Source organism: Centroberyx affinis, unplaced genomic scaffold, assembly GCF_046629955.1.
Source record: "Centroberyx affinis isolate AG114_WGS23_722 - 3 ecotype Tasmania unplaced genomic scaffold, CSIRO-AGI_Caff_v1 ptg000211l_1, whole genome shotgun sequence".
Classification (NCBI taxonomy): Eukaryota; Metazoa; Chordata; class Actinopteri; order Beryciformes; family Berycidae; genus Centroberyx; species Centroberyx affinis.
This window is the reverse complement of record NW_027278903.1, coordinates 28816-56307: the sequence shown is the minus strand read 5'-3', so window position 1 is coordinate 56307 and position 27492 is coordinate 28816. Positions and strand designations below refer to the sequence as shown.

Sequence of the window (27492 nt, the reverse complement as noted above, 5' to 3'; positions counted from 1 at the left end):
GTCCATAAATTATTGCCTGTTAGTCTGATTGAGTTGAAATGTTGCACACATCATCTTTGCACAAATTTCCAAGAGGATCTGACAATATGTAGTCATGCTCCAAAAAACACATCCATCAGCAAATAAGATTTCAACATCAATTAGATAAGGTTAGCAATGCTCTACCAGCACAAAATTTGACGGGGATGTGCAACTATGTAACTTTAAGTACAATGTACAATTTGTGAGGAATTGCTCATCAGGGGGCACTATAGTTACAATTAAAATATCTGACAATTAAAATTGAAATATTGGATGTCAAAAGATACATCTAATCATGACAAACATCTTAGAATCTTCATGCCAAATGTATTGGTTTTCCGCCATTTTGAATTAGCTCAAAAATACATTTCTTGCTACTTCTACAAATTTGAGCTAATTTTCACCAAATTTGGCTCACAGCATTTCTGGACTGCCCCGACAAAAGGATTTGTGGTACTCCATAGCGTTTGGCAAAAACTGAAAAGACTGTTGGGGACACACATTTTAGAAAAACTGCCATAACTCAACGCATTGTGGTATCATGACCAAATTTGGTGCATATGTACAGGTAGTGACTGAGGTGACGTGCAAAATCTGGTGGCAATAGGTGGTGTTATAGCAATAACTTTAAATGGTAATAACACATTGGTCAATACACACGTCATCTATGCACAAATGCCCAACTAAATCTGACAGGATGTACCATGCAGAATTCAATGGCATTTAGCCAATAGGTGGCGCTATTTACTTAGACCCCTTTAATTGCTACTTGCAGCAATATTTGAATTTATTTTTGTTACTTTTGTCTATTCTTTAAGTAAAGCATGTTGTATTATTATTATTGTTACTAGTGCAGTGCCCGTTCGCTTTGAGCCCTGCTGCTGCACAGAGCGCTGTTCGCCTCGCCCTGCTGCTGCACAGAGCACTGTTCACTTGTTTATTCAAAGTTTATTAATATTGAATGTGTCGCGTGTCCAATCCGACACTGCACGTCCTTGGGTCCCCAGCAATACACCCGCCAAGTGTGAAGTAGATCGGACGAACCAAACAGACAGAGATTCCTTGCTTTATAGTATGATTGTCGTTATTACTATTATTATTACTAAACTATGGTGTGTCTGAGAAACTCCTGGAAGCTAGGGAATGACTTTGAATTGGATGTGATTATAGGCAAAAATAAGCAACGATAGAAGAGACTCAATTTCTCATCAACTTTTCTCTATAATACTTTATTATGGTCTAGTTTCTTCCAGTGCAGGTTTTATTCTTTTATCAAATAGGATACAGTTTAAAAGTTACAAGAGTATTGTTTTGTTTTTTGTTTTGCATATTCTAAAAAAGTGTTGTGTTGTATGTAATTGTATTTTGTGAGCCATTCATGAGCAGATCAGTCCTGAGTGAAGGAAAAAGACATTAAAGGAATAGCTCACCCAAAAATGAAAATTCATTTATTATCTACTCATCCCCATGCCAGCTGAATGGCATAGAAACGGCCAAACCGTAAGTCTTGTTTCTGCTTATTCGAGCTAGTCTTACATATTAAGGCCGGGGTGCGCGCACATGTGACGTATTTTAAAATAACAGCTAGAGTGATGATTTCAGCTAAAGGTGTAAATGTCGGTCTTTTCAAGTCACTTTGCGATCGTTTGGCTTCCTGAGACTTGCATTACACTGGACGAGCTGCATGGAGCCATTTTATGGTTATTTCCCGTTATTTTTTTCACTGTGAAGTCGAGTCAGGTCCCCAGCAACTTCAGTTGTTTTGGAGAAGGCTTCTACGCCGTTCCGCTGTGGAGCTCAGGACCTGCTGTATGGACTAACAAACTTCACCGGAGTTTCAGCTGGCATGGGGGTGAGTAGATAATGACTGAATTTTCATTTTTGGGTGAACTATTCCTTTAAGGAGATTTATTGATACATTGAAGTGCTGCTTTTATGTCTTGGTAGTGCCTCGACCCATGATAGCTTTCTTTGTGTTTCTCTCAGGTCTCAGCAGGATTATATAACACTTTGGTCCAAACAGTGCCACCAAGAGGCCAAAACTGGAGGCCAGGATGGCAAATACCTCCACCGCATCTGCATATTTTCCTGGGGAGTTGACATAAGCAGGGATAAAGGCCACCCACACGGCACAGAAGATCAGCATGCTGAAAGTGATGAGCTTGGCCTCATTGAAATTGTCAGGTAGATTCCTTGCCAGAAATGCTAGGAGGAAGCTGAGGATAGCCAGTAAGCCAATATAGCCTAGTAACACTGCAAAACCAACTGTGGACCCTACTACACACTCATAGACTATCTTGTCATTGTGGTATTGTGTGTTTTTATGAGGAGCCGGTGAGGAAGAGACAAGCCAGGCTGTGCAGATTGCTGCCTGGATGGAAGTTAGAGCCAGAACTGTCCCTCTCTGCTGTACAGCACCAAACCATTTCAGATTGGCTCCACCCCCAGGCTTGGAGGCCTTGAACACAGCCAGCACCACCATGGTTTTCACCAGGATACATGAGACACAAAGCACAAAGCTGAGCCCAAACGCTGCATGCCTCAGCTGGCATGTCCATAGCTTGGGACGGCCAATGAACAGCAGCGAGCACAAAAAGCATAGTTTGAGTGACAGCAAGAGCAGGAAACTGAGTTCTGAGTTGTTGGCTCGTACCATAGGTGTGCTGCGATGATAGGTGAAGATTCCTAGGACAATGCTGCAGATAACTGTGCCGAGCAGTGAGGCAGTTGTCAAGCAGATACCCAAGGGTTCATGGTAGGAGAGGAACTCTGTTCTCTTAGGGACACACTGATCACGCTGTGGGCTGGACCAGAAGTCCTCTGGACAAATGTTGCACTCCATGGAGCCTAAAGAAAGGGGCAGGTGTTGAGATACATAATGTATAGTAGGCCTATATCCTTAAAGATAAACAACATTATTTTACAATGTACACCAACCCGTCTCATTGCTGATCTTTCCCTCAGAACAAGGGATGCAGTCGAAACAGCACACAGGTTCCCCTTTCCTTCTGGCCATGCGGGTACCTGGGGGGCAGCTCTCACTGCACACTGACCAGGGCGGCTAGAGGTAGAATAACAATTATCACTGTTATTCCACACTCTTTGACACTATTGTGATAAGTTCTCCACAGGCCAACAAAATAGGTAGCTGAATAAGCAGAAGTGACCTTTTTGGATTCAAAATTCCAGAAGATTCTGTCTTCTTCAAGTATGAGCTCTTCACCTGTGGAGGCTGACTTCTTAACCACACCCACACTCTGAACCTTTGTGCTCCCATCCGGGAGCCACAGCCAGTTCATAACATCGTAGATTGGTAAGGCATCACCATTCTCATCAAATGACACTTGATCACCAAATGCTGTGGTGAAGTTAACTTTTTCCAAGTAATAAACAAGCTAGAAATGGGTGAAAAGAAAATGACAGACAAAAAGATAAACAGTGAGACACAGAGAGAGAGAGAGAGAGAGAAACTATCCAAAAAGTGTACTCTGGACATAACTAGTTATACACAATGGAGCTTGAGGATGATCAAGAGAAAAAATTTAAATATTTTGTGTTAACCTTGCTAAATTCAGCCATCATGCTATTTAAATTGGCTACATGCAAAACATGAACAGCTCTATTTTCAAACTTTGATCCAAACAATGCTTGACCTTGAGTGAGTTGTTGTTTTCTCTGATTGGTTAACATTACCATTAGGGTTGGGCGGTATCCAATTTTTGACACCGTTAAACCTTCCCCAAATTTTCCCGCGGTATACGGTATTACCGTCTGATTAAAAATCACATTGTAGGGCTTGGGCCAATTCCAAATGATGAATTTATGTAGTCGCTGCTATACAGTTTCCCGCCACAAGGTGGTTGCAGTGCACTTCAACTGTGATTTTCACACAACGACAAACATGTGATACATGTTCCAGTTTTATTCTCTGAACATCAGAAACGGAATCGCAAACGTTACATATTTACAACATATTTACAGTGGATGGTCCTGCTTGGGCAGCAGCAGCAGCGGGGGGCTTTGAACTGGACGAGATGTTCATCCTCGCAGCGGTTAGCGGGTGATTGATTCTGAGATGGGCACGTAAAACGAGAGAAGGACCGGTTCGGAGCTATTTAGCCAGACTAGGTAGCTGGCTTAGCTTGCTAGCTCTATGCTAACGTCTGCCTAGCTTGCTAGTTAGCCTGGCTAGCTAACGTCAATATGGCTAGCCTAGTTCGCACCGTACGTGCAGGCGGGGGGAGGGGGGAGGGGGGAGGTGATCTTCGAAGAATGGTCCCAGTTCCCAGAGAATATGGAATAGTATTTTTGCTTGAAATGCCCATCCCTAGTCGGAACCCGAAATGCTGCCAAATTGCAGCAGTTGCATTCTTTTTAGGGACCAACTCCCTTGCGCTCGCCATCTTTTTTTTCTAATTCTCCCTTCTGAGGAGAAGCTGTCACATGACGTGCGATTATGATCACTTCTAACTAGTTAGTCTTTTTTGACAGGTTATTTATTTTACAAATTACATTGTTTACAAAAAGTTCTGTCATCACTTTCATAGCATCTTCAACCACACAGACAGTGGTGCTGGATAAACACGCTTAAGGCGTTTATTATATATATGCGCACATTGGGCAGCAGAATTTTTTTTATGACGGTAATGAAACGGACACCATTGCTATTTTCAAATACCCCGGGATACCGTATTACCGTATTACTGCCCAACCCTAATTACCATAACTACTGGGAATCTTTTTCATTCTGCTACTTCCTGGATTTTCTTTTTTCCCACTCACTCAAACACAGAAAAAAAATCACAAGGTTAATAGCCTGGCATTTTCAAGGTACTGCTGTAATAGTTAAAGTGTTGTTTTTTATTCAACAAATCTTCTGTTCAGAAAAACCCCATTGACTACGTACCTTATGGAGTATCACAACATTTAGAAACAAACAGGTGGAGTGTAAATTGATATCTCACCTGCCATGGCTCCAGTCTCTGCAAACTGGCACAGCTGTGCCCGCTGAAAGGCCCTCTGCCTGGCACACACTGCAGCATGTCATCAAGGGCGTACGCCAGGGCATACACAGCCTTGTACACGTTGTATTCTATCCTGAGATCTGACTCATCCAAAAAGCCAGTCTCCACATTCCCTAGATATTCCTGTCCAGTGCACAGCGCTCCCCCAGCATCCACCCACCCTGCTGAAGGTGGTCCGAATCTACACTGAAATGTGTATTCCCAAAACTGCCTCACCTGAAGACAATTAATGAAGATATAATATAATAACGATAATGTGATTAACTCAATGTTGATCAGATTATGAGGTGAAGTAAAAGATAATCACCATGCTATTTCCATAGCTGCTGTTAGGGTCATTGTCAGGTCGTATTCTTAACAGGAAGTCCCTGAGCCCTGGTATCTCTCCTCGACGGATGGCAATACCCAGCGTGCCTCCCAGGTACGGCATGAGGCGGGGGGTCTGGAGCACAGCAGCTGCTGTCCAGGCTTCACTGGCCATCCACTGCAGACCTGTCACATTCTGCTTTATCACCTGTGGATTGTGTTAGTCCAGACCTCAGTGGCACTAATGTAATATCTACTTTAATGAATTGTATATAACAAATTTGCTGTGTAGTTTTCAGTTTAAGTCATATGAGCACGGATATAATCCAATGTGTTAGAAATGATTATGAGGAAGGTGATGCATGTCAGTTCTAAGTGAATTCTGCATATTTTATCAAATCTGTGTTAAAGTAATGGAAGGAATTCTGTTAATGGCAGTTTTCTAATATAATACTTTAATTCACCTTCTTCAAAATTATTAGAATTATTACAAGTCAAGTTTATTTATATTATAAACTATATTATTACTATATTATTATTATATTACAGAACATAGAAGTTTTATTCCTAAATTAAGATTTTAACCCCAACCTCTTCCATGAGGTTAAGCATGTAGCCCTGATGTGCAAACACAATGACAACACGAGCTGTGGATTTCCTCATCACATCGACAATCCTCCTAAATTCAGTTGGGTCATTGCCCCAGGGCAAAACCTCTGAGTAGGCCAGACAACCCCCACCAGACTGAGCCAGGTCAGATTGGAAGGACCGGGCAGCGTGGAGTCCATAGTCATCATCACTGACCAGCAGGCCCGCCCAAGTCCAGCCAAACCGCTTTAGAATCTGGAGCATAGCACGCACCTAGTTGGATAGAGAGTGTAAGGATTAGAGCTCAGGCTGGAATATTCGTTCAGAGGAAAAACTCCTACACAAGTCTCACAGTGGCCACGGTTTAATTATTCTCTTTCAGCTGTGTCATCTGAGACCATATAGCTCCATTAACGACACACACAAAGCACATGGCTTTTCATACACAAAAGCAAATCAGTTTCATTCAGTGGAGGGATTTCTTTACAAGCTGCGCTGGCATACTTATTGTGGAATGTTTAACTGCTGTCAACTTATTAGTAAGTTATTGTTTTGCTAATAGAGGCTCACCTGGAAGGAATCACTAGGGATTGTTCTAAAAAAGGATGGGAACTGTTGTCGGTCACTCAGGCAGGAGCATGTGGCAAAGTAACTCACCTGTGAGAGACATAGAGTATGCACACAGAGTATGCAATCCCTGCAAGTCATGCATTCAAAAACATTTTCACGCATTTCAGTTATTTGCCTTTTTTTTAAAATATGAAACTAAATCAAAATAGAGCACATCAAAAGCACTGTCTAATGGTAAATGCATTGATAGAAGATAGGAAACTTACGATGGGCACCTTGTATAAACCTAGGACACTGGAGATGGCAATAGTATATGTTGAGTAGGAATCACCCACAATCCCCAGGACTGGAGGGGACCCTAAACAAGTCTCGTCTAATAGAAACTGCTCCTCTCGGCCACTGGCCAACGACAATGAAGCACGGAATCCAACTCCAAGTGTGGCACAGTTATCATAGAGACTGTATCCCAGAGTCACATTAGGTAGCAGGTTGGAGTTCCTGTTGATCTCATCAATAGCAAAAGCCATGGTCTGAGCATGCCTGAACCCTAGAATGTCAAAACTAATACAAAAATGTCACTATTAATTACTGAAAAATAACATTCACTGTGGGAACTATGTAGAAATTTACAAAAACAGCTGGCCATCTGTTGCTAACAAGCTAGCTAACCAATTAGATCAATAAATCAAAAAAAAAAATCCCAACCAAATACTTTTTCGGTAATTTCTGAACACTTTGCATACTCTGGACAGACCAGATTGTTCTGCACAATTCTTTGCTCTCCGCTGTATCTGTGTGAGGCTCACCCTTGGCATCTGGGCTGCTGTGGCTCTGAGGTGAAAGACAGCTCAGGGAAGACAGAGGAGTAGTGGACCTCAAACAGCCCACCAAGAACCACATCCCCAGCCTTGTGCATCCCATTCAGAAGAAACTGTCCTTGTAACCGACAGGAGGAGGAAAGGGAGGAAGACACAGGGGAGAAAAAAGACAACGAGAACATCATCAAGATCAAGTACAAACACAAGAACAGGTATGTGTCAAGAAATGTCCCCATGACTGCTGTCCTCAGTTTACCCCGGTTTCTAATCCTTATGCACAGTCACTACATTTTATAGACAGTGCTATGTCAGCCCATTTGCAGCCTTGCGTCATTGTTTAATCTTCCACACCACCCAATATGGCAGGTGAAGAATTAGGGGCAGTGCCTAATACACATTAGGAAGTTATTTTTCATATCAAAATGAGTCTTGTGCAGCCTTTGATGCAGAATGTCAAGCTTAATGTTTGTGTAACCCCTGTGCGCATCAATTTAAGACCAATGCAGATTATAGAGAGCATGGTTTCGTTACTCTAAGTCTAGATTCAATGAGGAGATTGGCTGTAGCTTACTTGTTAGTATATTATAATAAGTAATATATTATATTAGACCAATATATTGCATAATGTAGACGTCACAGCTAAGTATATTGCAATAACTGAATATAGGCTATAACTATAGGTGAGTATAACAGGTAAGTATACGACAGTTGGTGTGAATCTAGCAATAGGTTTAGTACGTAACAGGTAAATATACCATTCTAGGTAAGCATATACGTAGGTGAGTATAATATATTGTACATTATATTTCTTTTAGTGTATCTGTTCCTCTCAAGGTATGCAATCAGTTCCATTCACCCCAATATTATGTTAGTTCTTTCCACATCGTCTATGGTTTACCTCAGTTACACCGACTCAGTTTACACAGAATTCTGTTTTCTCACAATCAAAATAAGTAAAAAGTTCAAATGAATGAAAACAAAAGATGATGAGATGAGATGGCAGCTTGAAAGGAGCATCACAGCTGATCTGGGTTCCAGCTGAATGGGCTCTATGAAAAAAAAAAACAGCCGGCACACAGATGCACAGAATAGTTGCTCAAAAGTCTTAATTATTTCATCATCAATTCATCTTAAGTGTCCATTGGGCTCTACTTTGATGTATTTCCAACTCTACAGCATTTAGCTCACAACAGTAACCATATACAATATAACAATGCAGCTCACAAGCATAAATCAGGGTGCAGTGAAATTAAACTTTTTGGTGCTCATTCTCCAGTATACAGTTCCTTACAAAAAAGTACCATGGTCATTCAAAGTGTGTATCTACCCGGGGGGAGTAAAAAACTAAACATGTTCCCGCAACAATAACGTGTGTTGCTGTGCTTGACTGTAACAGTTATTTTCCATTTGGCAAAGCATATTATTATTTTAGGTTTGAAGCCTAGCTGTTGCATCAATTAACCTTTTACCACCACAAAATAAATGCAATTTTTTTACCTCACAGGGCACCAGTAAGCAGGGCACAATTGCAGGTAGCCTAACGTTATATCAGGAGAGCACAATTAGCTTAACTTAGCATTACATTTAGCATGGACACAAATGACACAAAATGCGCCAAATGCAATATACAAACATTTCATAATGCTCTTACATTACTTCTGGTGTAAGTATCAGTATGTGATCACTGAACACTTCGAGTATAATATCCCCTTCCCAGATAGCAACAACCAAGGCTAATGCTAGACTAATGGACATATTCAGGCAATAGCCAATCACCGGAGGTCTCGGTAAAGGCAAACAAAAATAGGCTCCCACGATCCTGTAGTTCAGTTACCCACTAAGGAGTACTGTATCAACAAGTATTGATATGACTTTGCCAAATATCTCAAACTTTATCTCTATTTTTATGTATTTTCACCAAAGCTCTAAACTTGCAACTTCGCAGTGGAAAGACTGCATGGCGCAAGTCACGCGATGCGCCCTCTACTGGACGTCACGTGAATTGACGCTCATATTTCATATTCATAGTATTCCCATTATGTCACACGCATTTCCTACCATTGCTGCTTTACCATATAAACAGCTCATTGGCTGTGACTGCCATTTGATTATAATCACCTGTTAATTGATTACAATCACCTGTTATTTTCCTACCAAGATGGCCTTGTGGTGATAAAAGTTCTCCCTCTTAATCAGCATGAGTCCCTTCATGCTCTCAAATATTGTAACTTATACCCAACTGAATGATTTTCATAATCACTGAATGAACTAAGTGCTTGGTTAAAACTTTCTAAAAAGGTAAAGATGAGGTACCAACTATACCATGGCCAGGGTAAACTGAAAATACCATTCAGTACCATCATACCACTGTAGGCCTATCAGTTGGTTGAAACTGCATTGTACCATGCTATTATTTAAGTACAGTGGCAGTACCATCCGCTACCATGGATGTGCCATGGTATGGCCAGTACCATGATACAACTGAAAATACCATGGTTGAAACTTGTTTGAAACTGCAGTAGGCCATGGTGGAAACTGAATTGTACCATAGTGTTATTTCAGTACAATGGCCATGATGGTGTATGACTGTTACTATGGCTGTATCATAGTAGGCCTACCATGGTACAAATGAAAATACCATCCAGTGCCATCATACACATACACACACATCGTATCAGTACCACGGTTGAAATTGAATTGTACTATGTTATTTTTTATGACAGCACCCAACACCTTCTGTTGCACATAGCTTGCAAACTAGCCTAACACTTGCATCACATGCCTATAGTTAACAAAACTAGCTTTTGTTAACTACACCTGTTGCCAACGTATGTTCAATATAATAAAACACAAGCGTCTTAAAATGGAAGGCAGTTTTTAAGTTCATCCTGAGTGGATTTAAAACTAGGGTAATATAACTCAATATAATATAACTTTGTTTTCATGCATTTTGGTAGTAAACCAAAGTTACGAGATCTAGCTTATCAATATCCAATGTTCGCACATGTTTAGTACAATATAGACAAATTTTGAGTAATTCTATTCTTGTTCAGTATTCAATGATAAAGATCTCTTACTTTATTCTGTTTACTCAGAATTTTTTCTACTAAGTTCTAGTTTCAGCTGCGTTCTGGAGCTCTAACGCGCGACTCATTCCCTTTGGACAGTAGAACAGGAAAAGACTGACACACGTAGCCCACATAGATAACTGCATGTCCCCAGTAAGGGAACGTCAACAACTGTCAACCTCAGGTAGGCACAGTAACACAACAAGGGAATGTTTACAAATGTATTTTCAAAGAACATTGGGTTACATTTGCACATCAGCTAATATTTTGTCATGGCCACATTAGCTATTGGTTAATGGATTGTGTGATATACTTAAGTAAATCACTCAATAAAAGTCAAAATATCTTTACGAACACATTTGACCTTGATGAATGAGCTTTGATGTGAGATTTGAGTGGCAGTTTACCCCCCTTCATTCTTTTTATTAGGCTTTCAAATGGGCCAAGTGCAGGGTTTTTTCACACGTTCTGTTGCAAAGAATGCATACATCACTGACGAATAACTTTATGTTCTTTTGATAGACAGTATTTTTTCTGAAGGACCGATTTTTGTGAATAAGCCATACGTGGACGTTTTAATCACACGTACACTGACTTTACTGTATGATGCCCAGCAGGTGGTAGCAGTATACTAAGCCATATTTGGATGGAAACATTCTCACAACACTAAAATCTATGGTTTGAATTATCTATGTTTATTACTGTTTGGTCTGGCACAGTTATTTCTCAGTTATTGCAACCAGCCCAGAAATAAATTTAATTGAATCATAATCCTTTATTGATCCCCTAAGGGAAAATATTTTTGTCACAATCAAGCTTGAAAAACAATACACAATAGTAGTAACATATTACTAAAATATGTTTTTATAATAGTAATAATAATAATTAATAATAATCATCTTAATCATTATCAGTATTCTATTCATTGTTATTAGTAATAAATATTAGTAAAATGTTCCAGATTTAAGACAAATAATTCACATGTTGAACCATCTCTTGCCCTCTCTCCTGCTGCGTCTGTTTTTGAGCCTGATTGGTCTATCCAGCTATGACTCATATGATCTATGAAATGAAGCAAGTCTCATAGTTTTTATATATGCTAGTTCATTAGCGTTTTAGAGACTATGTTGGAGAGTTATCCACTCCAGCCCACACACAGTCTCCATGGGGCCAGTATGGACTTCCCCCTGGCCACCTCTTTGGGTCTTGTTGAGCCTTCTCATCCCAGTGTTCTCTGATGTTCCTCGAACTATGGAGGAAAGGACAGAACTGAAGATGGAGGGAGGTGTGGTGGAAGAGGAGAGTGTGATAGAGAGACTGTCTGGTTTGGGGATAGAGGGAGTAAGCAGTGTTGGATCAAGATCCACTGCACCTGGTTCTGGTCTACCTCAGTGTGTGAGTCTGGGACACAGCGAGCCTCTGGCCCTGCAGTCGGAGGGGGATGTGGTGATTGGAGGGTTGTTCCCTCTCCACTACCTGGCCCCTAAGCCACAGCACAGCTACCGCAGCAAACCTCAGCACACACCCTGCAGTGGGTGAGTGTGAAGATACTGAATGGATACTGATACTGATGCTAGAAGCTACTGATATCTGTTTTTTTTGCTTCCTCTTCCTATTTCCACATAAAAACAATCTCCCCACAAGGCTAATTTACAGAACTACCTCACTGAAAGAATTTCACCCAGCTGTGATTAGATCTGTATTTCACCCCAACACTCTCTATGTGGTTTGTTTAAGTGTTATAGCAGCATATTGTGCTTTAAGTCTCATGACATTTTAATATAATGTATCTTTCTTATGGTGTCATTCCATCTGCTCCAGTTTTGACCACAGAGCCTTCCGCTGGATGATGACCATGGTGTTTGCAGTGGAGGAAATAAATCATAATTCAAGCCTGTTACCTGGCGTTAAGCTCGGCTACCGGATCATGGACAGCTGCGACCATGTCCACACCAGCCTGAGAGCTCTTCTCTCCTTAGTCAGTCACTCCACAGTTGTAAGGGGCAATGCAGAGAAAATGGAAGAAACTGAAGAAAGATTAGATATACCAAAGTGCAGTGGCAGTAGAACGGAGGGGAAAATGTTGAGTGTGATAGAAATTGAGAAACTGATGAAAAAGACAGCAGAGAATGTCAATCATTCTGAAACTTTGCCCTCATGTCTGGCTGGAGCCCCGGTCCCTGCTGTGATTGGCCTCGCCTCCTCTTCCCCTACAGGGGCTGTGGCTCACACTTTGAGCCCCTTTGGTATTCCATTGGTAAGAAAGGAATGGAGGGGCAGGATCATGCACAGCACAGTACTTAATGTTTGCAGTGGGGTTTTTTTTCCCCACCACCACCACCTGCTTTTCATAATAAATCGCACAATGTTTTAAATTTTTTAGTTATGATTTGATATTTTCAGATGATTTGAACGCTTTAACTTTCTGTTCCCAGGTCAGTTACTTTGCCACCTGTACCTGTCTTACTGACAAGCATATCTACCCGTCATTCTTGCGTACTGCACCGAGTGATCTGTTTCAAGTTAGGGGTCTCGTCCAGCTGGTTACCTACTTAGGCTGGCGCTGGGTGGGAACAGTAGGTACTCCGGTGAGATAAAAAATAACACTGTGTCTCTTTCATTCAAATATCAGTTGGTATAACAAATTAACAAATCTTTGTATCTTTCAGGATGACTATAGTCGTTATGGCATCCAAGCTTTCTCTCAACAGTTAAGACAACAGGGTGGTTGCCTGGCATTCCATCTCACTATCCCCAAATCGCCCACAGTGGCTGGGATACGAGACATTGCAGACACCCTGCAGAGGTCAAAGGCACAGGTAGTGGTGGCTTTCGCCACAGAGGGACAGCTGCTGGGGCTGCTGTCAGAGGTGAGCTCCCTTGATCTCAGTAAATATGTACAGACAGGCTTGGGCATAAAATCTGATATATTATGAATACAAACAAAATATAAAAAGAACCTACTATTTACATTGAATGAATTATTCAAGTATTTCTCATGGCACTTTCTAATCTTCATCAACTAGCTGGCTGAGAGGAATGTGACAGGGATCCAGTGGGTGGCGAGTGAAGCTTGGGTGACCGCTAGCCTGCTGGCCTCACCCCGCTTCCACCTTCTCCTGGAGGGTACGCTAGGCTTCTCCTTCCCTGGAGCTACGATCCCTGGTTTGAAAGAGTTCCTGTTGAATGTCCGCCCTTCTCCCAAACCTGGATTTGAATATGTCAACATGTTCTGGGAAGAACTGTTTGGCTGTAGGCTAGAGTTTGGGGGAGACAGATCCAATGAAAATACCACAGGCACCTTGGAAAACATAATGGGACAGGTTGATTGTGGTTCCAAACCTGACTATCAAGCCAACTCTGGGTCCTTGGTTAGGCCTATAGCTAAAACAAGGACATTCAAGAGGTCAGTTGGTGGAAATTATAAGGGTGCTGCTGTAAAGCCTGTATGCACTGGTTCAGAGTATCTGAGGCACACTGATAGCAGTTATACTGATGTGTCTCAAGTCAGAATATCCTATAATGTATATAAGGCTGTGTACGCCATCGCCCATGCTCTGCACAATTTACTGGAGTGTGATTCTGTACTTAAGAAGGGAATGTGTGAGAACAACAAATCGTTTACATCTAGACAGGTAGGTAAATTACTGTAAAGTTATTAACCAAATCATGCCTATGTAATCTACCATGTATGTGCATTTTCTTTGAATATTTGAGATTTCCTTGAGGATTTTTTTTGCATCACTCTTTTGGCCAAACCATGTTTAACCCTAACCCTAACCCTCTGAGTTTTTCTTTCCCTCCTTTCCTATAGTTGTTACACCATCTGAGGACAGTGAATTTCACCAACCAGTTTGAGGAGAAGGTATATTTTGACTCCAACGGAGAGCCTGTCCCCCTGTATGACATCATTAACTGGCAGAAGGACAGCAAGGGTGACATTAGGTGGAATATTATCTTATAAGAAAAAGGAGTACAGGAACTGTATATTTTAGAGCAAAAATTACTGTGCATTATTTTCTTATTGTGGCTATTTAAGCCGTAATAACCAAAAGGCAGTGATTTATGATACAATACTGTCACACATGCTGTTAGGCTGTATACCTGTTTTATGATCAAGTTAAAGAAATTATCTCAAATTTAGATTTATCAAAGTGGGAAGCTACGATGGTTCGGCTCCTTTGGGACTGCAGCTGAAGATGGAGCAGAGCACCATTGTATGGACAGGAGGCCAATCGCAGGTGGGTCAAACATCATATCCCCCCAAAATGTTTTTTTAATAATAATAGCAATAACTTCATTTGTATAGCACATTTCTAAAAACAATGTTTACAAAGTGCTTTACATACAATAAAACACAAAGAGACAGTGAGGTAAAAGTACCTAAAATAAAATGTGAATTACATAAAAAGTATGGAAAATGAAAACAAGAAAAAAAAAAGAAAAGAAACAGGAGGAGCAATAAATCAATAAATCAATGGAGAAAACAACACACGCATCACCCACCAGTGAACACACTGCACCAGCAGTGCTGTGCAGGATATGAGAATATTAAATTGGGTGCATGCTCATATTTTCTTTTCTTTTTTTTTTCATATTCTTTGTTCAAGCAAGTGTTTTGTCTATAGAATACACATGTTGGCACGCAATTCTACATCTGGTCTTTGCCCAGGTGCCTGTGTCCCTGTGTAGTGCCCCCTGCCCCCCTGGCAGCAGGCAGGCCAGACGTCCAGGAGAACCCCACTGCTGCTTTGACTGTCTGCCCTGTGCTGATGGAGAGATCAGCAACCAGACTGGTAGCCTGTATACATGTTTTGATGTTTATTAATAAATTTGCCATCTCCTGTGAGTAGACGGTCATGAAAACCACTGTACTGAACTGTACTGTCATCATGTATGGATGTAAAACTTTTTGTGTGCAGATGGCTTTGTGTATACAGTGTGTGTGTGTGTGTGTGTGTGTGTGTGTGTGTGTGTGTGTGTGTGTGTACTACATGTCTCCTCACAGGTTCTACAGAGTGCACAAAATGTCCAGAGTACTACTGGCCAGACAAAGACAAGGTGAAGTGTATGGCGGGGGTGGATGAATTCCTGTCTTTCAAAGACACCATGGGTATCATCCTGGTCACCCTCACACTGCTGGGTGTCGTCCTGACAACCATCATCACTACTGTCTTTCACCGCTTCCGCTCCACACCCATCGTCAGGGCAAATAACTCAGAAATAAGCTTCCTGCTTCTCCTATCACTCAAGCTGTGTTTCCTGTGTTCCCTGGCATTCATCGGCCAGCCGTCTGTGTGGACATGTAGGCTCCGCCAGGCAGCATTTGGGATCAGCTTTGTCCTCTGTCTCTCCTGCCTCCTTGTCAAGACCATTGTGGTTCTCCTGGCCTTCCGGGCCAATCTACCGGGTTCCAGAAATCTGAAGCTGTTTGGTCCCCCTCAACAGAGGACACTCATCTTCTGCACCACAGCTCCACAGGTGTGTATGTGTGTATGTGTGTGTGTGTGTGGGTGGGTGGGTGTATGTTTGTGGGGGGGGGGTACCATTGGATATCCCTACCAATTTTGTCATTGTATTGCATTAACCTCATGTTAAATTAGTGACTACTTTAAGAATGTTTTGTGTGTGATGAGAGAAGAAGTAGAAGTAGAGAAGTACAGAATATTGTTGGCAGGTTGACTGGCAACAAATTCTAAAATGCGTGTGTCCTTCCTGCCCCCAGGTTTGTCTCTGTGCCGGTTGGCTCTCAGGTGCACCCCCCTTTCCATTCAGGAACCCAACCTACCAAGCCTCAACTGGAAAGGTAAGGATCAGTCAGATTTATGATATTACAAATCTGTGCTCTTATCACTTTCAAATGTTTAAGTTTGTACATTGTTTAGTGCGGTGAATAAGTTGACCTAAGCTGAATAAGTTTAAGAAATCGGAAAGAAATTTTGCATTTTACACCTGAAACTAAACAATCACACTTGATCATATCAAATCACATCATGTCGATTTTTATCCTAAATCACATTACACTCTCATGCAAATTGTATGAAGTGGCAATATTTTCTTTTTATATATGTATTGTATTTTGTTTGTGTGTTTATAATGTTGTATGTTTTTTAATGGACTCTGAGAGTTACAATAAAGTTGAATTGAACTGTATGTAATGTATTGATATAATTTGACACATGTAGATTGTTGTGGAGTGTAAGGAGCCATGGCCTCCTGGATTCTACCTGGTCCTGGGCTACATTGGCCTGCTGGCCGCCCTCTGCCTCCTCTTGGCCTTCCTGGGACGCAAACTCCCTGACACCTTCAACGAGGCCAAGCTCATCACCTTCAGCATGCTGATCTTCTGTGCTGTGTGGATCTCGTTCATCCCAGCTCATGTCAGCTCTCCTGGGAAATTCACTGTAGCTGTGGAGATATTTGCTATCCTAGCCTCTAGTTTTGGACTGTTGCTGTGTATTTTTGTGCCCAAATGTTATATAATTTTACTTCAGCCTGAAAGAAACATTAAGAAAGGCATCACTGGAAAATCTTACAGATGAACTTTTGCATTGTTTTCATTGCTAGAGGCCCTTCATCGCAAGCGCCTTGGTCCTGACCGCATCACTGTCGTGCCAATAATGACGGTAAAGCTCACCCTCTTGTGTATATTGCGATTATACAACGGTTACCAACAAAATAAAAGATATAATCAAAATGTATTCATGGGGCAATTCGCTCTCAAAATAAAAAACTTTTTGCTAGTGTTATCTCCGTTTCCCTGGAAATACAGGTCGACCCTTAGTAACGACCTAGCAGCAGAGACGATTTCTAGTCCCTGTTGAGTCAGCCAGCCAACTTGAGCTAATGCTTTCTAGAGATCGTGGGATTTCCAAAACTGAATAAATACCACACATATAAACACAAAACTGCCTTGCTAGCTCAATCTTGTTGTAACTAAGATATCTGCTGAAAAACATATTTTTTCCATGGACAGATTTAGCTACTACGTCCGCGAACTTCACATGTATTTTTAAGCTAGTAGCGCCGTGTCAGCGACTCACCGGCACAGCTGATGGAGGATGCCAGAGCGTCTAGTAACATCAAGGCTGAACAGAGGTATATTTAAATATATTGTATAATAATATATGGCGGAGTAATATTTTTAGTGATGAGCACGGCTAGGTGTGCTGTCATGCTGATTTGATCACGTTCTATATGCCTAGTTGACCAATCAGATTGCTTGGTCGGAACTACCTGTTGTATAATAGAACTTGACAGTTAAAAACAATATCACAGTTTTCTTAAAGAACTGCAATTCAAGAAATATGACGATCACTTTGGGGTTGGTGAAGATAGTTTGTAGCTGTGAATTATGGGTATGAGTATACTTCTATAGGATAGGATTTCATCTGGGATGGTTAAAAGTCTGCAATTGGTCACTAATCACTGAGTATGAGGTTGGTACCTCATGTGTTATGCACTGCATTGTATTGACACACAAGTAACAAAAACAATTTATTTATTTGTTTATTGTAATTACTACTATGGAAAACTCAATTTGCATAATTGAATGTGAGATTAAATAAAACACTAGGTGAAACATGGTGCCATGTTTTATTTTTAATAAATGAATAAATTGCAAAAGGACAGTCTCCTACTGTCCTTTTGCACTGTATTTGAGGTTCTGTTGTCTTTATTTCATATGTGTCAGCAACACAGACAATAAACTCTGTAAGTTGTCAACATGTCTCTGCCTCATTTATTATTCTTGGTAGTTAAAGTGTTTCTTACTCTGACATGAAAGTGTTGGGTAAAGACAAACAACACTTATACAATTACTGAGAATGCACAGTAAATATTTGTCTTGACTTCCCTCAGGACAAGAGCCTTATTGACCATGTTAGATTAGCACACACTATTTTGTAAACCTCAAAGAGTCTTTAGGGACAGTTTATTCATTAATTTATGAATAATTGATCTTCTTATCTAGAGTGTATGATACAATAAAACCCATTTACTTTGGATCAATCCAAAACTAGAATCTCAGAAACAAGATGGCAGATTGCTGAATGTCGAATCCAACAGTTTCACCACATACTGTATATTGAACCTCAGTATCTCAGGTTGCCAGGACAAATTGACCATCTACTTTTGAGATGGATGTGTCAATCAGGCTTTGTGATTGTACATTGTTCAGAGGTGTTATTTGAAATGAATGTAATGAATCAATTACAAAAATATTCACTTCTAAACATCTTTATTTTTTTTTTTAAATATGAGTACATTAGAGTAACAAGCTCCTTGCACTTATAGTTGCTATACTTGTTTTCTTATACAGTGATAAATGAGAACATTTAATACAAATATCTGTTGCATACAAACAACAACCATTACAGCACAGTTTGGGCAAATCTGAAATAAATCAACAGTCATACAGGAAGAATAGGCTATTTGAAAATATCTTTGACTGTGAATCTTAAATCCTAACATTTATAAAAGACTTGACTGATTGAGTGTCACGTCTTTTCTTTTCCCATCAGATGCTGTTTAGTATTCTTCTCTGGCTTCAGTAGAATAATGTAACACTTTGGAGCAAACAGACAGAACAACAGGCCAAAGCTGGAGGCCAGAATAGCAAATGTCTCCACTGCATCTGCATAATTTCCAGGAGAGCTAATATAAGCAGGGATGAATGCCAGCCACACCGCACAGAAGATCAGCATGCTGAAAGTGATGAACTTGGCCTCGTTGAAATTGCTCGGTAACTTGCGGGCCAGAAAGGCCAGTACAAAGCACAGACAGGCCAGGAGACCAATATATCCTAGTACACACCAGAATGCAAGGCTAGAGCCCACACTGCACTCCAGAATGATCTTGGAACGTTCATATTGTGTGTTTCTGTATGGAATGGGAGGAGCATCAATGAGCCAGGTAGCACAGATAACCACCTGAACCAGGGTGCAGCTGAAGATAATGGCCCTCTGCTGCTTGGGCCCCAGCCACTTCATAATGTTGTTCCCAGGCATGGTGGCAGTGAAAGCAGCCAAGACCACTAGAGTCTTCCCCAGGATGCAAGAGATGCAAAGGGAGAAAGTGATGCTGAAGGCAGTGTGGCGCAGCATGCAGGACCAGGATGTTGGTTCTCCAATGAACACCAGTGCACACAGGAAACACAGAGTCAGGGAGAGCAGGATGAAGAAGCTGAGCTCGGAGTTGTTAACACGGACTATGGCTGTGTTCCTGTGATAGAGGAAGGCCGCAAGGACAGCTAGGGTGAGGCAGGCACCCACCACAGCGATCACTGTCAGGGCTATGCCCAAGGAATCATAGGCCAAGAACTCCACCTTCTTGGGGATGCAGGCTGTTCCCTCTGTGTTTGACCAGAAGTCCTGAGGACAAGCTGTGCAGTCTATGGAATCTAGAGAATAGGTAAAAAAAGAATAGATTGTTTGTTCTATTTTCAATTTCAATATATCTTATCTTATATTCAAATGTTAAACGGATGTTATTTAATGAGTATACGTTTTGCATACAGCTTTATAAGGCCTGAAGCTGTATGCAAAACACATCATAGCTCATTGCGGTCTTCAATAAAGATCCTTTTTTGCTTTGAATCCATAGTCCTGGGCCTTGAGAGTGCGGTTACAACCACAGATATATGTGGAGTTTTTTGCTTTACCTTTTATTAACTGTATGTTATTTACATTTTCAAATATACAGTACATATATATATGATACGCAAATATATTTTTACTCCTTTATTTTAATCTCACCTGTCTGATTACTAATTTTGCCGCTGTCACATGGTACACAGTCAAAGCAGCACACAGGCTCCCCACGACGGACAGCCTTCCGGGATCCTGGAAGACAGCTGGCACTGCATACAGACACCAACACCTTGGGAACACACAGACAATAAGGGCTTGGAGCTCTGCACTGTTCGGTCCACTGTTTCCATGGTAAAACAATTTTTGTACAGCAAACACAGTCGGGGGGGATTTTAAACCACATCTATCATTTATACTAATGATAGAGATAACAGGCACAGAAAGTTGTGCTATTGTACAGAAGAATGTTGGAACTAGTATAAAAACTCACTCTTTACTTATTCATGAATGAATTATATCATAAGCTTTTTAAAAATCTGTAATGCTAACAGCATACAAATTAAGCATTACTAATGTTTTAGCTTGTATTATAAAGGACTGCAGCCATATGGGATACAACAGGCCACATTAAAACACCAATATTGTCATAATTAAAATAGATCACATGATGACTTTGCATTTATACTGTGTGGGGCAAATTGCATGGTTGTCCTGTCCATGGAGGCTGTCCTGTCCACCTGACTTACCTCCACCTCAACCTACAGAACTTCAACAGTTGGCATCTGATGTAGGTAAATACACAGTGTGAGCAGCTTGCCTCACTCTGGTGCCCTGCCCAAATTATCCTCTCCTCCTGGATCACCAGCTCCTTCCCAGCAGCCTTGGTTCCATCGAACAACCCCACGTTGACAAACTCAATTTTCCCCCCACTGCCTCGCTGCCAGTTGATGACATCATAGTAGGGTATGGAGTCGCCCTTCAGGTCAAAGTTCACCTCCTCTCCACCAATGCTGAATGCCACATCCTGGAGATAGTGTTGGAGCTTGGAAACAAACAAATTATATGAGATACTATTTTACTATTTTTATTTTTCCAAACAAGAGTCATGATAACAGTAAGAATATATACCTGCCAGGGATGTATGTTGTTGCTTTGAGCACATGAGTTGTTATGGAAGGGCCCACTGCCTGGCTGACAGAGCAGAAGGTTGTGCAGGGAATAAGCAATTGCATATACAGACTTGTAGACATTATAGGCCACTCTGGGGCTGGAGGTATTCATGTAAGCTGAGTGCTGCTCCAGGAGGGACTCTTGCCCTGAGCAAGGGGGAAGCACAGAGCCGAAGGAGGGAGAGGGAGCGCAGCCATACAGAGCCCCCCACAGCTCCTGCACCAGTGGGTTAGAGGGGTATCTGTGAGGCTCTACTGTCTGCAGGTAGTCACTGAGCCTTGGGATATGACCCTGCCTGATGCCAAAGCCAATGGTGCCACCCAGGTAGGGGTAATACTCGCTCCCTGTGAAGACAGAGGCTGTGATCCAGGCTTCACTAGCCACCCATTGGATCCCTGTGATATTCTGCTTCATGTAGTCCCTCAGGAAGGGAGTCATCTCCCCCTCGGCTGAAAACACCACCACCACCTTTGCCCCAGAGCTACGCATCACCTTTACAGAAAGAGAGACAGATGATGGAGGAGGAAAGAGATTGGCAAGGAAGATAGTAGGGAGAAAAAAACAGATTAAAGCTGTCTCTGGGTGAAAGATTTCAAATTTAATTTGAAAAGTGAGTTATCAATACCTATGATAAAAAGCCTTGAAATTGAATGAATTTGCTTTCTGTGAGCTACCTACTCAGTCTTTACCGCAATATTCTTTCCTATTTCATGCTACTTCATTCAGCATCTGGTTGTATCTACCCGCATGATCTCCAGAGCCCTTTGGCGATTGTAGAGCAGAGGGATCATCTCTTGGTACGCCACACACACTCTGGTCCCCTGTAACTCCCTCAGCAGACCTTGCACAGCGAAGCGGCCATATTCATGGTCCCCCCGCACCAACCCCACCCAGGTCCAGTTGAAGCGTACCAGCAGCTGGGCTATGGCCTTCACCTGGGGTCAGGGAAAGGAGTGCTAGTGTGCTTGGTGTCATAACACAGAGATTTTGAAGAGATTAATGTAAATTGGCATTACAGAAAAAAAGCTACAATACATTTTATGCTTTACATAACCCACATTTTTTAGACTAGCTCCTAATTTTGTATAGTAGTGCAAGATTATATTGGCAGATTGTAATTGGCCCATTTTCATCGCAGGCCAGACTCTCACCTGATAATCATCATTGGGGATCACTCTGAAGAAGGTGGGATACTTTCTCCTGTCACTGAGACACGCACAGGATGAGAAATAGCTGATCTGAGAAAGAAGGTATAAAAAACCCTTTATAGAACAGATTATAGAACAACATCAGGGAGCACAGAGGGCAATGTTTGTTAATTTCTGTTTGTGTGTTTTATTTTTTACCCTTACCATTGGGATTCTGAAGGGCTGAAGGATTCTTGACACCACGATGGACTGAGCAGAACCAGATTCCCCAATCACAGCGAGCAGTGGAGAAGCACCAATACACGTGGGTGAGTGGGCTTTATCCGGCCCATTCAGCACAGCCAGAGCAGCTCTCTGGCCTGTCAGTGGATAGGCACACGAATCAAAGATTTTGTATCCAAGGGTGTGATTGGGCAATAGCTCCTCACTCTGGTTTATCTCCTCCACTGCCAGCCTCATAGTCTGAGCCCAGCGGAAAGCCCTGGGATCAAAACTGTAGCTCGATACACACACAAACACACACACACACACACAGAAAAAAACAGAGTGGAGAAAAGGTGAAATTAGCTGAGAGGTGGAGATGTTCTCTCAATTTCAACTTTGTCTAAATTATTGTTTGCCTTTGCACCTGTGTTGATGTTAATTATACACATGTCTTGTAGTCTGATATAATAACTGACTGATTCTGCTTTGTAATGTCCACTGTTTCACAACCTTTGTGTGTTGCTCTTATTGTCAGCAAATTATGTGTTTTGTCTTGTCTCTTTCTGGAATTTTTTTTATTCTAATCCCTTGCCCCACCTCAAAGGGCCTTTTCCAGGCTATCACTGTAGCTAAGAAATTGTCATGTTATGTTAAAATCTGGTAAAGAAAACCCCCCCCCCCCAAAAAAAAAAAAACTAAGGTAAACTAAAGTAAGAGATAACTACATCAAAGTTTTACAACAGTCCATGGTTGTGAGACAAAGTCAAATGCCATTGAACCTGCTACAGTAAGTTAAATTCTCTCACACTGATTACAAACCTATTAAACTCACCCATTGCACTTGACTGCTGATGGTCTGTAGGTGCAGTTGAGGTCTGGCATCTCCTGGTTGTAGTGAAGGGGGAAGATTCCCCCGATAACATAGTCACCCTCAGCCACGAACCCTGGCTCAAAGCTGCTCTGCAGAGTGCACGCTTTGCCTGGAGATGGAGAGAGAGAGGTGTAGTGTGAATTTGGGGTGAGAGTTAAGGTCAGGACACAGACAGGGTAAACCTGATGAAATAAGAATAGGGGTGTCATTTTCTTACACATCCCCAAATAGAGGGAGAGCAGGGAGGGAGACAAGTTATATGAGTTTCCTGCCCCACCTTGCATCTCATTAATGACAAAGAGTGTCATTGGATATTAGCAGTCCCGCCTAATTCATTAAAGAAGGTTAATGAAGATTGAATGACTAAAAATAAAAGTAAATTCTAGTACTTTCACATATCATTCAGGTACTGTAACCAAACCATTGAAACCACTGAATGAATGAATCAATCAATCAATCAATAATACCAAAAAATATTTAATGTTGGGTTTGACATGCAATACTAAATCATTTCTTTCCTGGTATTGTTTGTAATACATAACATTAATTAATTAATTAATTTTTGTTTGGTTGGTGCCTGCATGACTTAAAAAATAAACTGAAATTAGCATTGTCCATTAAAGTCAGGCCACCAAATTTATACTACATTATATTTTATGATTTCACCCTATAGTGATACCTCATACAATTTCAATAACCTTAAACATTACACAGGCAGATTTCTGCCTGTACTCACAAGGCCTGTCTTTAAGACAGACCTACCTAATTACCAACTATGGTTACATTTGCTCTAGCTTGCTGTACAGGACAAGATTGCATTTCCCTTGGTTTTAAGAGTGGCTCACACTATTTATTCCTCCAGGGCCACAAACTTCCTTCTTAACTTCTGTCCATCACCACATATCACACCAGTCAGGCAGGCCAGTCAGGGAGTCAGGCAGCATCCCTCACTCCAGGCTGTCTTTGATGAAACAATCATCAGACAGGCCCAAAAAATTATTTCAGACCCCACCCATGTCCTCCACCCTGATTACCAGCTTCTTCCCTCAGGCAGACACTTCAGAGTCCCCCAGTGCAGGCTCGACCGCTTTAAGAACTCCTTTGTCCCCCTGTCCATCAAAGCCCTAAATGGCAAGTTAGCCAGAGGCCAACCCCTGTAAAGCTGCTTTTAATTTTAACTGTACATATGTACATTCTATGAAGACTCTATGTTGATGAGGCTGTTTTATTTCGACTACAGGGGTGTTGTACAGTGGGCAGTGTGCAATTTGTTGGTTGATGGCAGTCTGCGCATGTACTGTAGGTACTGTGTGTGCATGTGTATAGGTGACAGCCTGTGTATGTATGTATCGTATGTATGCACCATGTTAGTTGTATTTTAACAGCAGATACTGTATGTGTCCAAGACAAATTTCCTTCGGGACAATAAAGTCTATCTTATCTTATCTTATCTTATCTTATCTTATCTTACCACTGATGAGCCATCAACTTCATCAGGTCTTATGTGGGGATCCCTTTCTGATAAAAAAAATCACCCCACTCCCCTGAAGTTCCCCTGTCAAAGAGACATCCTAAATATAGCATTGGAGTCATGATGTGGGAAAGATAGTAAATGGTTTTTAAATTGTGCCCATAATCTGAGCATTTTGCCGGGCCCCTGGGATCGGCCTAGAAGAGTGAAAGTAGTTAACTGACTGACTGATGTCACAGACCGACTGAGTGACTGACTACCCATTGTTGAAAGTCACGCGAGAAGTGGCGTCAAGACCTACACAGTTATGCTTGCATACGTGATGTTGCGTTGTTTGCACTGTTAAGGCCCATTCACACCTAGAGCAACAACTATAAAGATAATTCCAACTATAACGCGTCACTCAAGCATTCACACTACAACGATATCATCAGCGTTGAATATTCAGAGAAAATATGGAGAATGATGACTTTACCAACATGCTTTTATTATACTCGCTCTCGAATGTAAATAACAACTTAGCTGAAGGCTTTGGGTTCATGTTCGCTTCTGCACTGAGAAACCGGTGAATTACAACTTCCTGATGCCAGCTATGGCCTTCACTAAATCGCTCCACAACCTGCCCCAAAATTATGTAGCCTATAGTGCTAGTAACCATTACAATTTTGTTGTTTTTGTCGGATTGGTTTGTCAATAAGTCGCAAAAAGAAACTTGCCACAGAAAGCTGTAATGCACTGGTTTAGCTGTTACCATGACGATGTGAAAAGGGCTGCAGCAAACGAGAGAGGAGCTGTGTCCACCAAGCGGCCTTGTGAGTGTGTGAGTACTAGCTGTACTGAGCAATTCCCAGGTGTGACAAAATTAAAAATCACAAAAAAATCTACACTAAGGCAACTAAGAGAGAAGCATTGTGACTTTGTTTAAATAATAATAATAATAAACTTTATTTGTATAGCACCTTTCATACAAGAAATGCAGCTCAAAGTGCTTTACAACAAAGAAATTACATGCACGTGCTTCACATAAAACTTTATAATAATAGTGAAAATAAGATAAAGATGAGAATAGAATACATAGAATGCATCTTCACATGAAAATAGACATAGAATGAGCATTATAACAGGGATAGAATGCCATAATTAATATAAAATAAGATGGAGAATAAAACCCACTTGATAATAATAGTAAAAATAAGATAAAAATGAGGAATGCATAACATAAGATGGAAAATAAAACCCACTGAAGAATAATAATTATAATAAAAATAAAGTTAAAAAATAGAGTACATAAAATGCATAAAATCAAGTAAAATACAACATTTTAAAAGAAGTGCAGCAGTGCATAAGTACAAAGCAAAGTGCAACAAAGAGTTTCAAGCCTGTATCAGGAAAGTCATAGCTAGTTAAAGGCTAAAGTGAAGAGATCAGTTTTTAGCTTTCTTTTAAAAATATTTAGCGAGCTGGCTTCCCCGATATCTATAGGTAGTGTGTTCCATAGCTTTGGGGCATAATTGACAAAGGCTGCATCCTCGATTTTCTTTCGGCTGTTGCTGGGAACCTCCAATAAACCAGCAGCAGATGATTGCAGTGTTCTTGAAGGCAAGTAGTGAACAAGGGAGTTAGCAATGTAACTTGGTCCTCGCCCATTAAGGGCTTTGTATATAAGGAGGAGGACCTTAAAATCAATTCTAAATGTTACAGGAAGCCAGTGTAGAGCAGCTAACACTGGACTAGTGCTCTTTCCTCTTGGTTCTGGTTAATAGCTGAGCTGCAGAGTTTTGAATGAGCTGAAGTCTCTCAGTGTTTTTTTTTGGGAGACCAGTAAAAAAGTGCGTTACAGTAATCGAGTCAGCTTGAAATAAAGGCATGAATCAGTTTTTCAGCATCTTTTTGATTTATAAATGGTTGTACTTTAGCTATGTTTCTAAGGTAGAAAAATGATGTTTTCGTCATCTTGTTAATGTGGGACTTGAAGCTTAGATCTGACTCTAGGATAACACCAAGACTTGTAACCTCAGATTTAATCCAGGGAGTCAATTTTCCCAGATTGTTAAACAGCATTTCTCTTTTTGTTTTAGGGCCGACTAGTAGGATTTCAGTTTTGTCCTCGTTTAACTTTAAAAAAGTATTGCTCATCCATTTATTTATTGCCAAAAGACAGGTAGTAATGGAGTTTATAGCTGCAGCATCATTTGGTTCAGCAGAGATGTACAGTTGCGTGTCATCCGCATAACTATGGAAACATACATTGTGATCTCTAATGATCTAATGTCACCAAGTGGCAGCATGTATAGTGAGAATAATAATGGACCAAGGCAGCTCCCTTGTGCAACCCCAAAACAGATGTCATGTTTCTCAGACACATGATCTCCAACACTGATGTAAAACTTTCTCCCTTTGATGTATGTTTTGAACCAGTTTAACACACAGTCAGAAAGACCAACCAACTTTTCAAGACGATTGATTAAGATATCATGGTCAATCGTATCAAACGCTGCATTTAGGCCTAAGAGGACAAGAATTGAGACCTTATTTTCATCAGAATTTAGTCTGAGGTCACTGATTATTTTAATAATAGCAGTTTCAGTGCTGTGGTATGTTCTAAAGCCTGATTGAAATTCCTTCAGGATATTATTTTCTTTA

At 41.1% G+C, this 27492-nt stretch overlaps 3 protein-coding genes across 3 annotated transcripts; 1 reads left to right on the top strand and 2 right to left on the bottom strand.

The window, feature by feature from the left end:
• Positions 1–1954: 1954 nt before the first annotated feature.
• On the bottom strand, positions 1955–7512 carry LOC139661926 (extracellular calcium-sensing receptor-like). The gene is made up of 9 exons (XM_071540514.1): positions 7316–7512; positions 6776–7070; positions 6510–6596; positions 5943–6212; positions 5353–5559; positions 4986–5261; positions 3189–3416; positions 2959–3082; positions 1955–2868 (listed from the first exon to the last, which is right to left on the bottom strand). Exons 1-9 carry the CDS (start codon positions 7510–7512, stop codon positions 1955–1957), a joined length of 2598 nt encoding a protein of 865 aa, XP_071396615.1.
• Positions 7513–12241: 4729 nt separating this feature from the next.
• olfcu1 (olfactory receptor C family, u1) lies at positions 12242–16937 on the top strand. Its single transcript, XM_071540722.1, has 12 exons — positions 12242–12388; positions 12515–12652; positions 12831–12983; positions 13065–13265; positions 13521–13663; positions 13805–14030; positions 14210–14340; positions 14540–14636; positions 15068–15191; positions 15404–15876; positions 16121–16201; positions 16581–16937. Exons 1-12 carry the CDS (start codon positions 12242–12244, stop codon positions 16935–16937), a joined length of 2271 nt encoding a protein of 756 aa, XP_071396823.1.
• A 1956-nt stretch (positions 16938–18893) lies between these two features.
• LOC139661990 (extracellular calcium-sensing receptor-like) lies at positions 18894–23452 on the bottom strand. The gene is made up of 8 exons (XM_071540590.1): positions 23340–23452; positions 22508–22796; positions 22307–22393; positions 21899–22090; positions 21114–21647; positions 20803–21027; positions 20151–20274; positions 18894–19795 (listed from the first exon to the last, which is right to left on the bottom strand). The coding sequence occupies exons 1-8, from the start codon at positions 23387–23389 to the stop codon at positions 18894–18896; spliced, it is 2403 nt and encodes an 800-aa protein (XP_071396691.1). The 5' UTR covers positions 23390–23452.
• Between the last annotated feature and the right edge of the window lie 4040 nt (positions 23453–27492).